We start from the raw sequence: 16676 nt of genomic DNA on the forward strand, positions 1-16676 counted from the left end.
TTCGTTTTAGTATAAATTTAGAATTACTGGCCAGAATAACCTGAAAAGACCCACACTGGCAAGGGGAGAATGTGCAAACTGTACACTGACAGGATTCATGCCCAGTCTTTTGGACCTGTGAGACTACTGCACAGTCATACTGCCACTCAAGTATAGTGCCTTGGGATAACATTCAGAATATAATGTATATGGAATAATTATGTACTAAAAAAACAAACAAAAAAAACATGATGTTAGTGTTAGCAATTAAACAAGTAATTATTATCTGACACCTCTTTTGGTGTTTTTGGTAGGGGGTATCAGATGTTTACCTTATACAAAACTTAATAAATAAATTATAAAAAGATGCATTCAGACAAGCTCTTAATATCCTTTTTATTAGGTTACTATGAATTTACTCTGAACATTTAAGAAGAAATTTTTCACTCCTCAAATTCAAATCATTTTTATAGTTTTCATTAAAAACATTCTATGCTATTTGAAGGTTACAACTATTTCCATGCTCATTAAACAAAACAAAGGAAAATTACAAATTAAAGAACATACTGCTGGCTTTAATTATATATTTTAATGTGTTTGACGCATTGGTAAAGTTAATGCATACTAAGATTTTTTTAAATGATACACTTTCGTATATGTCTTACAGTGTGTGCGCAATTAGACCCTTCAATGGCTGAAATGCTCGGGGGAGCATACACTGTTGTACAGCGCATTGCTACACGCACCACACAACAAAACCGCTCAGGAGCCAGGTTGGCAACCCCCAAAGCAGACACATGATTAAGTCTCACTCTCCGGAAATGACCATGTCTTCTACAGCTAGTTGTTACATGGGTGTTCCCTTGGCTTGGTCCATCCACTCTGCAAGCCAGATCATCCTTGGGGAATAGTGTCAAATGGCCGTAGTGACATAACTGACACTCCCTCACAGTGCAGGTAATGTGTCTCATTTCAGACCCCGTGGGCAATCGCTCATTCAACACAAAGTCAAACCAGCGATAACCAAAGATTCTCCGAAGAGATACAGTACAGGAGGAGTCCAGTCTTCATTTTGGGTCACTGGATAGTGTCCATGTTCCACACTCATAGCAAAACAGCAAGCACCAGGACTCTAAAGACTTGGACCTTCGTCCTATTGCACACCCTTTTCCAGTGACCTCTCTCGCAAACCCCAACCGCTCTCCTAATCTGACTTCATAGGAAGAGTCACAAGAGACATGAATGTCGCTGCCGAGGTAACTAAATGTCTCAACGTGGTTGACACTCTCTGACAGCAGTGCCCAAGAAGTTATCGAAGGCCTGGATCTTGGTTTTTATCCAGGACACTTGCAGGCCCCCAGGCACTCAGATTCTTCGCTCAGTTTCCGGAGAGCTCCAATCAGAGCTTCTGTTGATTCCACAAAGATCACAGCACAATTGGCAAAGTCAAGATCAGTGAATCTTTCTTCACCAACAGATGCCCCACAGTCGCTGGACCCCACAACGTTGCCCAGCACCTAGTCTACAAGCACTGAAGAGCACTGAGTAGGAATAAGACTAAACCCCTGACGAATCCCAGAATCAACTTGGAAGAATGTAGAGGTTGTACCTTCGCTCTGCACAGCACTCACAGTACCAGTATAGAGACTGGCAATGATATCCAACATCTTTAGGGGATCCCGCGAAGTCTCAGGATGGTCCCACAGGGCAATTTGATCAGCTGGGTCGAATGCTTTATGAATATCAACAAAGGCTGCAAAGAAACTCTGCCGATATTCGCTTTGCGCTCCGTGGGATTCCTCAATGCCAGGATGTGGTAAATGGTAGACTTCTTAGGCGTAAAACCAGACTGCTCTGATGGCTGGTAGGAGAGCAAGTGATCATGAATTGTATTGAGGATGACCCCAGCGAGGACCTTACCCAGCACCAAGAGCAGTGTTATCCCCCTGTATTTGTCGCAATCCATTGGATCCCCCTTGTCTTTCCAGATAGGGATAACAAGTCCTGCTTCCAGTCAGTTGGTGCCTATCTTCCAAATGGAAACAAAAATTGCCTGCAATGCCTTACCACCAGCCAGAAGTTGTTCACCCCAGCTATCACAGATCCCTGCAGCCTACCCTATCCTCAGCTGCTTTACTACATGTGCAATCTCAGTGAGACTAGGTGGTTTACAGCTAATTGAATCAGACTCAAGAAACATGGATCCAGAGATGTCCAGCAGCCTAGCCAGAGGATCAGCTTTAAATAGCTGCTCAAAGTAGCCAGCCCAGCTTATTAGAAACAGCCTGATCTTGTAGTCTGGCCACATTAAGCCTCATTCTTCTTGTAGGTGGAAGCCTACTGGACCTAAGCTGCATCTTCAGAGTAGCAACAAGAAGTCCTGTGGTCAGAATTCATAAACTGGGCACTTCTGTAGACCCTGCAGTTATGTAGGAGCCTCCATTGTCTATCCACAAAGATGTGATTGATCTCCTTCACCACACCACCAGTATTAGAGTACCAAGTCCAACACAAAGATCCGCAGCCTGTGACCTTTTGCTAAGTCAAGGAGCATGGAACCGCTTTCACCATGGTCTCCAGACCCATGGGGACCGACACAATCCTCATAACCAGCCTTTTCAGTGCCATTGGTCACAGATTCGACTCTTCTGAGGATGAGGCTATTAAGGGCTTTCCCCCATCTCCTTCATAATGCAAGGAACCTTCCTTAGGGCGGCTGCAGCAGAGCTACTCCTGCATAGAGCAGAAAGGAGTCCTTTCTGCCATTTCGGAGCTGTGTGAGGTTGTTTTTTTATGGTGGCTGGAGTGTCGAAGCTAAACAGCATGTAAATCAAAAGTCCTAACAGGTGTAAAATATAAACCTTACAAATTTAGTGACATAAGCCTGACAAATAACCTTTAAGTTATCTCTGTTCCATTTATAAGTATATGTCAGTGGAAAAAGTCAAAATATAAAATTAATATTGCTGCCTGTTACTAAGTGTCATTTAAGTAACATTTAAACTTTAAGTTTATGAAAGATTTGTGTGCCATACACTTTTATGTAATGTATTTTGTGGCATCAAACTATATGAACTACAGTATATATTTTTTATGTGTGTTCCTTTTTTGAACTGTAGAAATGGAAAATAAATTATAAGCATAAGAGAGTAAAATATTGTACATGGTAGCTGTTTTTTGTTTTATATTTTATCTAAAAAAAACACCTACATTTTTCACCTGACTGTTTGAAAACCTGACTGTTTGGAATGATAATATGGCATTTTGTATTTGTGGACAACACAGCCCTTTAGAGATCGGCACTGCCACTGTGCTTCCTGTTTAATTAATATTATGTAAAGGCTTTAGAGTTCACTTACCAAGCTAAAATAAAAAGCTCCAAATCCCTACAACAGTGAATTGAATTAAAAATGGGAATGGATGGATGAATACCTGGATAAACAAATAAATATTCAAGAAGTTTTTAAAAAGATATCGCCAGGAAACAACATATAAAACTAATTTACTTTGTTTTATATCTTTTTACTAGATCTTTTATAAAATAGTCTTGTTTTTACTGCTCCCACACCCTTAATAACGAGTCATTTTTCTCTGATGTTCTTTTTCTCTTATCAGTTTATTTGTAATGTTTTTAAACAATTCAGGAGCTTTTGGTTTTTACATTTATTCTGCCTGCTATAGACCAAGATATCATATTAGGTGATGCAATTGATAAGACACTTGTAAATGAAGATTAAAGTTTGTTACATTAACACAAGAGGAAAAAAATGCCTAGAATGTGTGACATAAAAAGTAGAAAGCAGTAAATAAGATTAAAAGCCATATGGACCAATCAGATCCTTCCTGTATGTGCTCACTAAAAGTGAAATATATGCAATGTAATGTTAATTCAAAAGTGGGTATATAAAAAGTATTTCCAATAGAATAAAAGAATTTATATTTGAGGTATTGACCTAAAATATTCACCAGAAAATAAATAAGTAAAATAAAGACGTTCTAGAAGGGAACAGCGAATGGTATGTGAAAGAACTGCATATTGTTCCTTTAATGCATTTCCATGTCATATGAATCTGCCCATCATTGTTATATGCTTATGTTTTACTTTACGGGGAGAGAATTGGGAAGGGGAATAAGCAAAACATTCTAATGAATTAAGTAAATTTTTATCTTATCTATGGCCTAGCAAAATGAATTTTCTTCAGATTCACGTTGTAGTGTTAGATCTCTTCTGGATTGAGTGTAAAGGACTGCTTGTTTTAATGCATGGTAAATCCATAAAAATGCCATAAAACTCATTGGGGTTTTATACTCTGCTCTACTAGAGATGAAGCCCAGTGTGTTATCCATTTTGCCTGTCTTCATTCTGTGCTGTGGATTAGGAGTTTTATTTCTGGGTTTCAAGTACCTTTTTCTCTGCTGTTATTGCTCCCACCGATTAAGGCCAAACTCCTTTCTTAATCAAATTACTTATTGTTGCTCTGATTTTCTACATTCAGAAATGCTATATAATATATTTTTAGGAATGCTGTGTGCCGTAATGTAGTGTTGTAAAGAGAAGAGTATTTCTCCTCAGATGCCTCTTCTAAGATTCAGCTATAAATAATCTAGTTATGGTTTTCATTAAAAATGGCATTAGAAGTCTTGCTTTAGAGATATTTCAGTGGTATAAACAAAAATTCTCTTGGCTCATTTCTCAACTTTTGCTACACTGTATGATCCTGAATATGCTACATAATTTGACAGTTTTCCACATGTTCATACAATTGTGCTGTATAATTGTAATTTATGAGTTATGATGTACTAAAATATGACATTAAAAACTAAATATTGATGAAGCATATAGGTGCTGTAAAGACAGACATTGTAAAGTGGCAGCTATCTACAAGGCTCATTTTTACTTCATCCTTTGCTTATTGTTTCATTGCTATTTGTAAGTAATTTAATAAGAAAAAATTACAAAGCAAAAATGAAAGATGAGCCATTTAATATATATATGTGCCTACATTCATCAAAACATTTAAACCATTTGTTTTTCATACTTGAGCACACTGAAGAAGAGTTTTCACACCTCAAACTCTTGTAAAACGAGTGTCTTATCAATAAAATGTTTAAAATAAAAAGCAACCACCACAGAGCCACTTGAGGTTGCTCAAGTTTGAAAACCCAGTGTCTAGATGGAGATTACAGCTGTGTTACATGGGGCTGGGATTGAGAACAATTTAGAAATTTGGGTGAGAACTGAAAAGCTCTAGTTGGGCTCAACTTTGAAAGTGGTATTTACTCTAGTCAATGACATTTACAGAGTTGAGAATCATGTCAAGTGAGCACAAAGGCATTTGGGTGTGTTCTGTGCTTACTGTGCTTTACTTTAATTCTTTAGCAAGTAATGCTGCCTAAAAATTAGGCATACTATGCATAAGATTAGTCAAGCTTCTGTCAAAATATTTCCATAATTTCAAAAACTATCAGTTGGGTTAAGTGAGTATACATAAAATGGAATAAATAATGGATATTGATACAAAACTGCTAAAATATATTGAGGTGATGGTGAATATAAAGTAGTTCTGCAATGGCACTTGATCTGCTATTGTCCATAAGCAGTAAATGGATAAATCAACTTTGACTGGTTTGCACTAAATTTGTGAATTTCCTATCTTTGATATCCTGCTCAGAATTTGTATTGAAGGGCACTGTGACATGTATCTTTCAATATTCTTCTACCTTTCTGGTGGCTAACAAAGACTTGAATAGATGCAGCTTGTATATGCCATTTGATCCAATGAGTCAGCAGATAGTAGGTTGTCATTTTGTTGCACGTTTTAACAAGAAATATTTCCACACAATATATAGCAAAAGTGTCAGCTAGATAAAATTGATCTTTACCTCTGCAAGTATTGAATCGTCCATTCTTTAAACTGTAAATATTTTATATTAAATTCATATGATGAACATTAAGATTGCCCTAAAATTCTTATACACTTGGTATTATAATCTTTTAAAGTATATGTCTTGAGCAGACTAAAGTTAAATCCAGATTCCAAAATCAGTGTAGTTTCAAATCAAATTGCCAAAGCACGTATCTCCAGCTGTTTTTACAACAAAGCACCGTTATTTTTATTTATTTTTTCTTCAGTTGAAAGGCTCAATGTGTAAGTATTTTTCTGAGCTCTTACTGATGTAGTTTTTTACAAATTTATTGTAATCGCTTTTGAAATTGCATTAATAAATTCACTTTTAAAACTTTGTCTAATGACTTGCATATTTCAGAAATAAATGGTAAAACATAAACTTAGAACATGTATAAATTAAGCTTTTAGAATCCTAACTTTGGAATCTGTGTTAAAGACCCACCTTTGTTTTAATTTATTGAGTCGCATTGTGTTTGTTTTTTACCATAATGCTTTGTTCTTCTCCAGTTCTTCTCTCTTTTTTCTCCTCCTTACTGCTTGTGATTGCATTGCATCTCCTAATATTTGTGTGAAATTTGCTTAATTTTTTTGTATTAATTGCTTTACAATTTCTTCAAGGTGTTAAGTAGAATATAGTGTTTATTAAACTGCATATCCTTTAGTTCTGTCATTATTATAAGTTTTTGCATTTTGATTATAATGAAAAGTTACATTCTGTCTAAATCTCTACATGTTAATCAGCTGTTTTATAGCGTTTAACCTTTTCCCATAATTTTAATGTTTTACCCCATACAGAATTTCCAATCTTATTTGCTTGATGATTAACATTGACCACTGAATTCAATAAAAATAAGTAAGCCTAAACAGAAAAATTGCACAAGTTCAAGTCTTAAATGCATTAAATCTTCGGCACCAATATAAAGTGGTTAATAGACACATCTTGAGACTTCTGTTTTTTGTTGGTTTAAGTGCAGGCCAAACAAAGAAAACCCTTTTTTTGTAATGAGTTCATCATTTCCATTAACTTTTTTTGCCATTGTAAGAAGAGAAAACGAACACCTTGTGCCCTCTTCTTCAGTAGAAACATTGTTTGGCAATTGTAGTATCTCCCATAGGCATTGAAGGCAAGGTGCTCAAGATGATGCAGCATCTTCTACTCCAGGGTACAGCACCCACAGTTAGTGACTGGTAATGTAACTAAAATTATTAAAGATTCTTTGAACAATTTCATTATTCAGCTGCTTGTGCTCTTGGGGAGAAAATCCAAGTCCTATTTAAACTGACATGAGAATGCAAGACTTTAGACAATAATTTTTAAAAGGTAGGGATTTCTTTTTATATGATCTTGTATTGGAGTTATGCTTTGTACTGAACTTATTAAAATCCATATAATAAAACACTGAAGTGTGTGTGTCTGGTCCCTCCAGCAATCTGGTTAGTCAGTTTTGCATTCGTTTGATTGGTCAGTTACACTGTAGTTGCCCAGTCAAACACGATCAAGACAGGATGTGTTGACACACACACAACAGTCTACCATTAGTGGTAGTCAAAAAGTGGACTGGAGGCGAGCAATGTGTTTTGAAATGACAACATCTGAGAAACAGGCTTAATGGGAATGCACTCAAGAAAGGAAGTGCAGAACAACACAAGGATTGCAAAGAAATGCTTTGGATCAACGCCAAGGGTTACACGTCAGGTAAGAAACAGCGAATATTTTTACATTTATTCTATTACCTGTCTTCAACAGGCAGCATACCTAGTAAGACTATAAATTTCCATGCTCCTCGTGTTATATGTATGAACTGTGCGCATGGTGTGATGCATAATTACTGGAGAGTGTATTTCTTTGAAACATGCCTGTTAACAATAATTAAAGCAAGTAGTGTCATTCTGAGTTTACTTAAAACATATTTACACATGCCGGGCATCATACTATTATGTAAATAGCTAATAACATGACAGCAAAATCAGCTTTGTTAATTTTGTTGTCACAATTAACTTTGTTGTCATTATTGATGTGGAAGATAATATGTAATATGAGTATGTGGCTTGGGGAAAAAAAAAAAGAGTAATTTTTATCATAGCTGTAAAAAAGTTTCACAGCTAATAAAGTATGACTTGGCCTCTGAAATGTTTTTAACTTTTCTGTAACCAACCTGTATCAGATATTTTAATACTGTATTGTTCTTGCTTATTGCCGTTTATGATGTAGAATTAGTGTGGCCCATCTTCAAAATGAATAAACATTCTAAACATACAATAATGTAATTCATCAGGAGCAATATAGAGTCTTTCTTAGAAAAAAAATAATCCAGTAATTTCTTCTGTTTTTGTGTCCTAAATGCAACAAACTACCACAGGGCACGAGAGAGGCCCATTTGTGAATGATGCTTTGTATTTTAAAAGTGAGAGTGGGATTATGTGTCTAAATGGAGGAATGATGGAGTATAAAGAAATATATGAGGAAAAGAGGATGAAAACTGAGCTTTTTTAAGTAGCGGATGTGAAACACAAGGAATAGGGTAAGATTTGAGTTTGGAGACGGATCATCTGTTTGTGGATCACAATATCCTCTTGGCTTCATTGCACTGATCTTTGATGCCCACTGGAATGTTTTTGGTGGTGTCTAAAGCATTTAGAACAAGAATTCACACCTGCAAAAGTTTGTCATTCATCCACATACCTCAGGGTCTTACAAGTGGTGATAGGGGTGATCTTTTTATTGGCCAACTAATCAGTGCAGCTGCAGCAATTTTGCAAATGTTGTACATGACCTTGATGGAGAAGCAAGAGCGAAGTCTACGGCTTAAATTCTTAATTTATCAGTCATTCAACATGCCCATCCTTTGTGGTGGTCACACATTCTGGGTTGAAGCAGGGATATCCCAAGTACTTGTACAAGCGGTCAAAGTGAAGTTCCTGCACAAAGTTTAGATAGATACTTTATTAATCCCAAGTTTCTAGACTTACTCTTAATGAAACAGTAATGAGTATTGCAATATGGGAGGACCTTGCATTAAGCACTGCCACTTTTTTGGATTGAGAAGATCCACTTAAAGTGATTTTAAATATGTTGGTAAGGGTACCTCCTAGATGTTCCAAAACTGGAAGACCACCAACCAGGGGGCATTTCAAACTATGTGTATTTTTTTAAAAGGAGGATTGGTTAATCTAAATTGGAAAACACCAATGTAGGTAGAATACTAACTTTACTATCATTAATTCTTCTTGCTAGTTGTGTATTAAAATATAGCAAATTCAGTTAGATTACTTAAGTTCAGTTTAAATAAACCTTTAATCCATGGAGGTGATAACTTATGAATTGATGATAAAAGAGAAACAAGAGTCAAATAGATTATTATGAAGTGTGTGCATTGAAATGAAGTCCATTTTACACTTTTACTCCATGTAATTATGTTACAGTATTTTCTTATTACTAACTTTTTATTTACTTATTTATTAAATGCAAGTTAAATTGCATGTCACTTGTTTAAATTTTAATTGATTACTTTTTCTTATGCTGTACTGTAATTTATCACATTTTGTTTTTTCTATCAGCCTTTGAAAAACCCAGACACAGTTAAAATCTTTCTTTCTTTCCTTCTTGCCCTCCTTCTTCCTCCCTCATTTTCCAACTCATTTCTCATTTCTTCTTATTCCTCTATCTACTCATTTCATAAAAAGAACTCTTAGTGATGGTGTCTGGAGTTTTTTTTTTGTTCTGGCCATCGGACCTTACTTATTCTTTGTTAATTAATGTTGACTTATTTTTATTTTTTAGTGTGTCTTCTATTTTTCTATTCTCCATTTGTAAAGCACTTTGAGCTACATTTTTTTGTATGAAAATGTGCTATATAAATAAATGTTGTTGATGTGTCATGTATACAGAAAATTATTTTAAGAGCAAGCAGACACCGAAGGACTGTACATGTTTGTGTGCAGCTACAAGGATGAACAGGCTCTAAACTCAACATGGCATAGAGTGATGGACATGTTTTAATAAATGAGTTTTTTACACAGCAGGGTCATAGATGCATTGAAAACTTGTTCACTTTTAACAAATTTGTTTAGTCATTGCTGGCTCTGTGCTTAGGTGAAAAAGATTAAAGGTGCCTGGGGAAGCTGGTACTTCTACTGAGCAAAAGATGAGTTGTCTGAATGTATCATTTATTTTCTTTACTGTAGTGTTCAATCAAATATCTGTAGAATAAATTGAAGTTATCAGTTTTGGCAAGACACTACCACAGGCAACATTTCACCAGCTAATGAGACATTTTCTGTACGAGACCCACTGCCTAGTGGCTCCTCTCTGTATTGTACTCTTAGGACAAATTTCTAGGCCTCACCTTTCTCCAATAGAGCAGTGTGTTCTATTACTTAACTCTGCGTCCTTTGCTGCCCTTGAGGACGTAATTACCATAAATCCTCGCGCATACCCTGTCCTAAGGCCTTCTCCACATTGTATCTCTATTATACCAGTATCTTCAGAACACAGTATATCATGAGTCTACTGTCCTGTCCCTAGTCTAGTCTAGTAGTCCTGTCTAGTCTGGCAAGCTGATCCTTTCATGTCATAATTTGTTACTTAAACAAAGAAATGTGTCAGATATTTGTGAAACATGTACTGTACAAGAAATGAAAATGGATGACCGGTTCTGGTAAACAAAAAGCTTGTATTAATTCTCCTTTTATTTCCAAATGTAATGATTAGGCTTGACTCCACAATAGGCAGTTTAAGTTGTTTTCTTTCTTTGTGTTTATGGTTTAAAAGGCAATGTTGACTTTTTATCTTGTTAAGCATTTACAAAAAACGATTCATCAATTTTTTTAAACTGTTTTATTCTGCTGCCTGAACCAACATCTGTATTTGCACAAATCTTATCCTACTTTTCTAAATAGATGATCCACATTAGCTACTTTACACAGTGCACATGGCAGATCATTTCCATAATGTAATAGCAGGGATTATCGGCGGGTGGCCACTGTAGCTGCCTGTCTCAAATAACTGCCGGTGGCTGCTGGCATTAATACAGCACACAGTAGAGACCTCTAATGACAGGGTCAGGTCTCCGAGACAGAAAAACTGCACCACCATATGGTGGTAATTAGCAATGCCAGAAAGCAGTTTATGATACCAGTGCTTATGAGTGTTTAAAAAATAGTATGGCAATAAAAATCATACTTGTATATGTACAAGTCAGAAGATATGTTATGCCTGTAGAATTCTAGGAGGAAACTATTTTTGGTTCGACCATCAAAAATGTATTTAAAAATTAAATTCAATTTTTAAGTTTTTGTGTTACATGTGTGGTCTCATTTATGAAAGCTGTCTTCTGTGCTGCCTTTTTAGTAAGAGCAAATATTATACTTTTCAAGCATTCACAAAGTCTCAGAAGTATTTTTTTCTCCTCTTTCTGTTTTTATTTTTATTAAGTTATAGGTCTTCAGTTGTCATTTAAAAATTTGAATTCACCCATTACTAACTTGCCTATCCAGTTCAAAATCACAAGGGGCAGCTGCCTATATCCATGGACATAAATGGGGGAACCAACACTGAAGAGAGCACTAATATGTCACAGGTTACATATTCATTCATACCTGGCATAAACGCCATAAAAATGTTATCACGAGTTGGAAGCTGTCATCTTAGTGGCTTATGAGGCAAAACAATCTTAAATTTCTAATGCAATATTCTCAGATCTGCTCTGAAGCACATTCTGGTAGCATAATGAAAAGCAACACTAGATGGAGAGCTAGTGCATCATAGGGCCCACTCAAGCGCACAACCACATTCATACTTAAGCAGGGTCAATTTGAACTCTTCAGTTAATCTGATACATTCCTTGGGGTATGTGTGAAGTATCTATATTAAAAAAGGGGGTTGAGATGTGTTAAAAGTATTTGAGCATGGAATTTTAATTCATCACACCACATCTGTGAGGCACCCAGTATTAGCGAGAAAATTAAATAAAGCAAATTTCTTTTAAGAATCTTGAGGGCATCCCATCAATATCTACAGGGTAACACTTTCTTTATATGTATAAAACTTTCTTGAAGCCACTGAGCATCCATCAGTGGTTTGGTCAGTTATGCTAAATTCAGAACTGACCAGAAATAAGTAACATTTACAAAACAATTGCAGTTTGCTTTTTTTAAACATCAAAGATGAAGTGTAAAAGGTTCTCACCAAAATCCAAGACTTTGCGATTCCCATTCTTTCTGCATAGTAGAAAATGAGTGAACAGTCAAGCTGAGCTAAAAAAAACCAATTCATTATCCCAGGAGGTCATTGGTGCTGTTGTTTAGTACAGAGGAAAGTTTGTGCCTTCTCCCAAAAAGAACTGTCAAGTGATTTTGTCATACATCTAAAAAATATTACAGGGTGTCCCCTATTTTGATACTTGCTACATGTAGAAGGTTATTAAAATTGAGCAGTATTTGAATATGACATTTTATTTCAATTAAATTTTAACTTCCGTACTGTCTCACTGCCCCTGACCTGGACAAGAAGTTAGGCGAAGCGGATAAATGGACTAAAATACTGAATAATTTCAAATAAAGCACAAAATTTACAAATGCTCAAACATTTGCTGCCCTCTTGTGGTTAGACTAACTCGTAACACAATTCCAAAACCTTTTATTTAAAAATTCTTTTTTGTTGTCTTGATTTGGTAAGAGTATGAGTCATTTATTTTATGTTAATTTTAGTTGTATTCATATAATTTAGTACTGATTTATATTTGTGATTATAAGTGTAATAATTCACCTTAGAGGAAGGATCAGTGTTGTGTAAATATGTATGTTTATGCATATACTATGTTTAAAAGGCTATGCATTACATTTTTTTGTTAATATTTTGTTTTTATAGGCAGCTGCAGGAACAGCAGCGACAAAAGGAACAAGAGAGAGAAAGACTAGAGAGGGAGAGGACTGAAAGAGAGCGCATCGAAAAGGAAAGACTGGAAAGAGAACGACTAGAGCTGGAGCAGCTGGAGCACGAGAGGCTGGAGAGAGAGCGGCTTGAACGCTTGGAGCACGAGAGGCTGGAGAGAGAGCGGCTTGAACGCCTGGAGCGTGAAAGGCTTGAACGAGAGAGGCTAGAACGTGAACGACTGGAAAGGGAACACCAGGAACAGCTTGAAAAAGAACAAATGGATTGGGACAGAGAGAGGAGGATGTCTAGTAATGGTAGGTCGGCTCAGCATGGTTTGTATGTACTTGTACTTTACTATAAATAAACCTGACAGCTTTGTGTAGTACAGTGATTATGATGTAAGTGGTGTTTGTTTTTAAAACATGGTTTTTGATAACTGTGAAGGTAAGTTTCTAAATATAGGCACTATCTCAGTGAAGTGTTTCCTGTGCAAAATTACACAGAAAGTGCAAAGAAATGGTATACCAGTTCAGTATCATCTTGGCCTAGCTTCCATCTGTTGATGAGTTTGAATTCTTCTCAGGATGACTTCTGCAATTTTCACATGTCATTTAGTAGTCAAGTAATTTGGGCATGGAAACAAATTCTGCTCAGCTCAAAATAATTGAAAATTACATTTAAATATTATAATTAAAGTTAAGTTCAATTGCACATTATACAATATATACAGAGAACCATATAGAAAATGTGTACCTGTTTAACCACACCTTTTATGCTTCACTAGATCATTCTGCTGGTTTAATGTGTTGCCATAATATAATCATTGGCAGGTCAAATTGCTTTTTCAGAGTTGTACACAGTCATTGGTGGGATTAAACATACAGCCTTTTGTCATATAGTTAATATTGATTGACCTTATGCATGTAATAAGCATATTTGACATTTGTGAAATTTAGTAAAAAGCCTGAAAGAACAATTAATTTGTTTAGATCACAATTTCTAATGTATTTTACTGTTTAAGTTATTTGTAACAAACCTAGACCATCAGTGTTTGTGACAGAAGAAAACTTCATTATGACATTAATAGACATCATTTCTTGATATTAATCTGACTTGCTAACATTAATGATATATCGGTGCCATCTTCCAGTGGTGAGGCTGAATGAAGAAAAAGTGAAGAATTTAGTCCTGACTCTTGCAGCAGTGAATCTGTTATTTTAAGCGAATCTGTGTAATCATCCCCTCAAATAAATAGCAGACTGGCATCAAGGGTAATTACAAGCTGCTGCTTCATTGTTCAAGGTCTTCCGCTGATGTAGAATATAAAGAAATACTTCTGATGGCAGCATATAGTGTGTGGATCTACATGTATTTATTCTTGAAATATGCTGTAAGGTCTTAAATTAAAAATGCACCTGTGGTATGTTTTTGGAGGAATATTAGCAAGTTTTCAGCAGACCTGTTAATTGGCTTGGGAGTGTATTCCTTTTAAAAGCTTCTACAGAATTTCTGAATCTTTTAATTTTGGCAGATTTATTTTACCAAATTGTAGCCCCACTCTTTGTTAAAGTATTCGGTGATACATCTTGTAAGTTACAGCATCAGTTTAATTGATCTTTTTTGTTAGAAAAGTTTGAAGCTGTTGTAACTAAAATCTGAAGAGTACTTCCTTTGTTAAAAAAAAAAGTCAGACACAAATGGTCCTGAAGAGCCACAATGGCTGCAGGTTTTCATTCCAGCTACTTTATTAACTTCAAACCATTTCTTGCAGTTTTCATTGTGCCACTAGTTCAATAAATATTTTGTGATTTTTTTTTTGGTGAAACGGAGTGGATTACAAGCCATCAGACCTTATTTATTCCACTTGTTTGTTTTTAAATACTTGATTAAAATGGTTTCTGCAAGAGGAGTATTTACTGATACCAGTGATTACAATTTGACTTTCTGCTGTTGGCTGCTTTTCTGTTTGCACCGTCTTGTGTTAATAGATGTCTGTTGAAAAAAAATAGAAACAATTAAGAATGTTTAAAAACTAGTGAAGTCAGATGTAGCAAAATGTATATAAAAAGAATCTTGTGCAAAGAAGAGAAGTGAAATTGAAGCTATTTGGGACTACAGACAGAGAGTTGAGGCAAATCATTCAATCATAAATTTAGTATCTGAAGACATAAATCAGTCTCGGGATTTAATTAAACTGTCCAGCCTTTTAATTCATGACACTAAATTAAAAGCAGGTATTAAACATAAATTAAGAAATTGGTTGGAATGAAAATGTGCAGTAATTGTCACTTTCTAGGACTCCAGGGTACCCTAGCCTTTGTGTAAAGTATTATTGCCAACAAAAAACTGGCTATTCTTCCAGAATGTATGATGTTCAGGCTTGCCTTTCTCTGCTAATGCTAGTTTTCATTTCTTTTTTAAAAAAAGGGAGGAAAAAAAAGTTGAGTGTGCTAGTTCTCTTGCTTGATGTGCCCCCTTTTTTCTCTTTTTCCTTTCCTGTTTCCTCTGTTCTGCATGGCTGCTGCTGCTGCTGCTTCCTCCACCTACTCCTGTCTTTTCAACTGATGTCCAGCTCCGTCTCTAGACAGCTCGCTGTACAGCAGTCCTCCTCCTGAGTACTCCAGCTGCCAGCCTTCCTCTGCACCACCACCGTCATACGCCAAAGTAGTTGCTGCACCTGTCCCATCCTTAGCGGGAGATTCTGTACCAGACTGCACATCAACAACCACTCCAGCTAGCAACACACCCCCCACTCCTCCTTTGCGGCATTCTGCTTCCCGTTTTGCCACATCTCTTGGTTCTGCCTTTCATCCTGTGCTGCCTCATTATGCTACCATACCACGCCCTCTCAAAACAACTGCTCCTCCTTCTCCAGTAAAATCCTCCCCGCCCACTCCTTCATCCACAAAATCCATAGTATGGTCTGCTTCCAATTTTAGTCCACTCCCTCCTTCTCCACCAGTTATGATCAGTAGCCCTCCTGGTAAAGCAGCTGGCCCCCGTCCTGTACTTCCACTTCCTGTCCCTAGCCCTTTAGCCCAGGTGCCTCCTTGCCCTGCATCTTGTAATGGACCTCCAGAATCCCCACTCACACCTCAGACAATATTGTCACCAATAAACTCAGCTCCCCCTCTCCCTCCACCACCTCCACCCCTTCCACCTCTCAATCTGTCGTCCTCTCCAGGCTGTCCTGCTTCTCCAAATGCATCTGTTGTGTCAACTCCCTCATCCCATCCTCGTGTTCTCCCTTCTCCCTCTGCAGCTTCCCCTGCCTCCGCTGAACACTCACTAAACTCTGTGTTGGGAGACTCCTCTGCTCCAGAGCAGCTGGCTTTACTGGGGGCCTCTCAGCTGGCTGATCCTCAAACCTTGCCGGGTAAGGCTTTTCTCTTGAGATCTCAACCTCTGCTGATGGTAAACTAATTAAAGGGGGAGGGTTGGGGGGTGGTTCAGTCAAGTTTAGGGTTATAATTACAATGTGTTTATTTTAAATATTACAAGTTGAGGGTGTGCATATAGAATACTGGAAATTCCAGGTTATATCAGTAGTAACAAATGTTAAGTGTATGTACCGATGTTTCCAAATTAATATAAAAATGTTCTAAAATAAAGAAAAAGGTGAAATCCGGGTTGAGCTCAAACATCTTGTAAGAAGTAATGAAAATGGAGGGGATGAGGTCCAAATCTTAACTTGTGTATTCATTTTACTGTTAAAATATTTTGGCAAGTGAGTTTCAGCTTAAAAATATTCTCATGCATGAACGTAATTTTTCAGCACATTAAAAGTTATGTGGGTTTCCTGACACATTGTTTTCATATTGGACTGTCTACCATGCAAAAAGATCCAAGGACACAATTTCCACATTATTCCAAAGAGTGTAACCCTGTTTATATGAGAATTTTTTTTACTTTAG

General features: G+C 36.6%; 1 protein-coding gene across 11 annotated transcripts in view; it reads left to right on the plus strand.

Annotated features, from left to right (window-relative positions):
* The window catches only part of enah (ENAH actin regulator), a 248100-nt gene that overhangs the window by 191288 nt on the left and 40136 nt on the right, over positions 1-16676 (plus strand). For 7 of the 11 annotated variants that reach the window (XM_039749057.1, XM_039749055.1, XM_039749056.1 and 4 more), the window contains 2 exons: positions 12757-13076; positions 15335-16138. In XM_039749057.1, coding sequence (XP_039604991.1) covers positions 12757-13076; positions 15335-16138 — 1124 coding nt within the window. The remainder of the gene's footprint in view (positions 1-12756; positions 13077-15334; positions 16139-16676) is intronic. The other 4 variants (XM_039749063.1, XM_039749064.1, XM_039749065.1 and 1 more) reach the window with 2 other exon arrangements.

Source organism: Polypterus senegalus, chromosome 3 (genome assembly GCF_016835505.1).
Source record: "Polypterus senegalus isolate Bchr_013 chromosome 3, ASM1683550v1, whole genome shotgun sequence".
Taxonomy (NCBI): Eukaryota; Metazoa; Chordata; class Cladistia; order Polypteriformes; family Polypteridae; genus Polypterus; species Polypterus senegalus.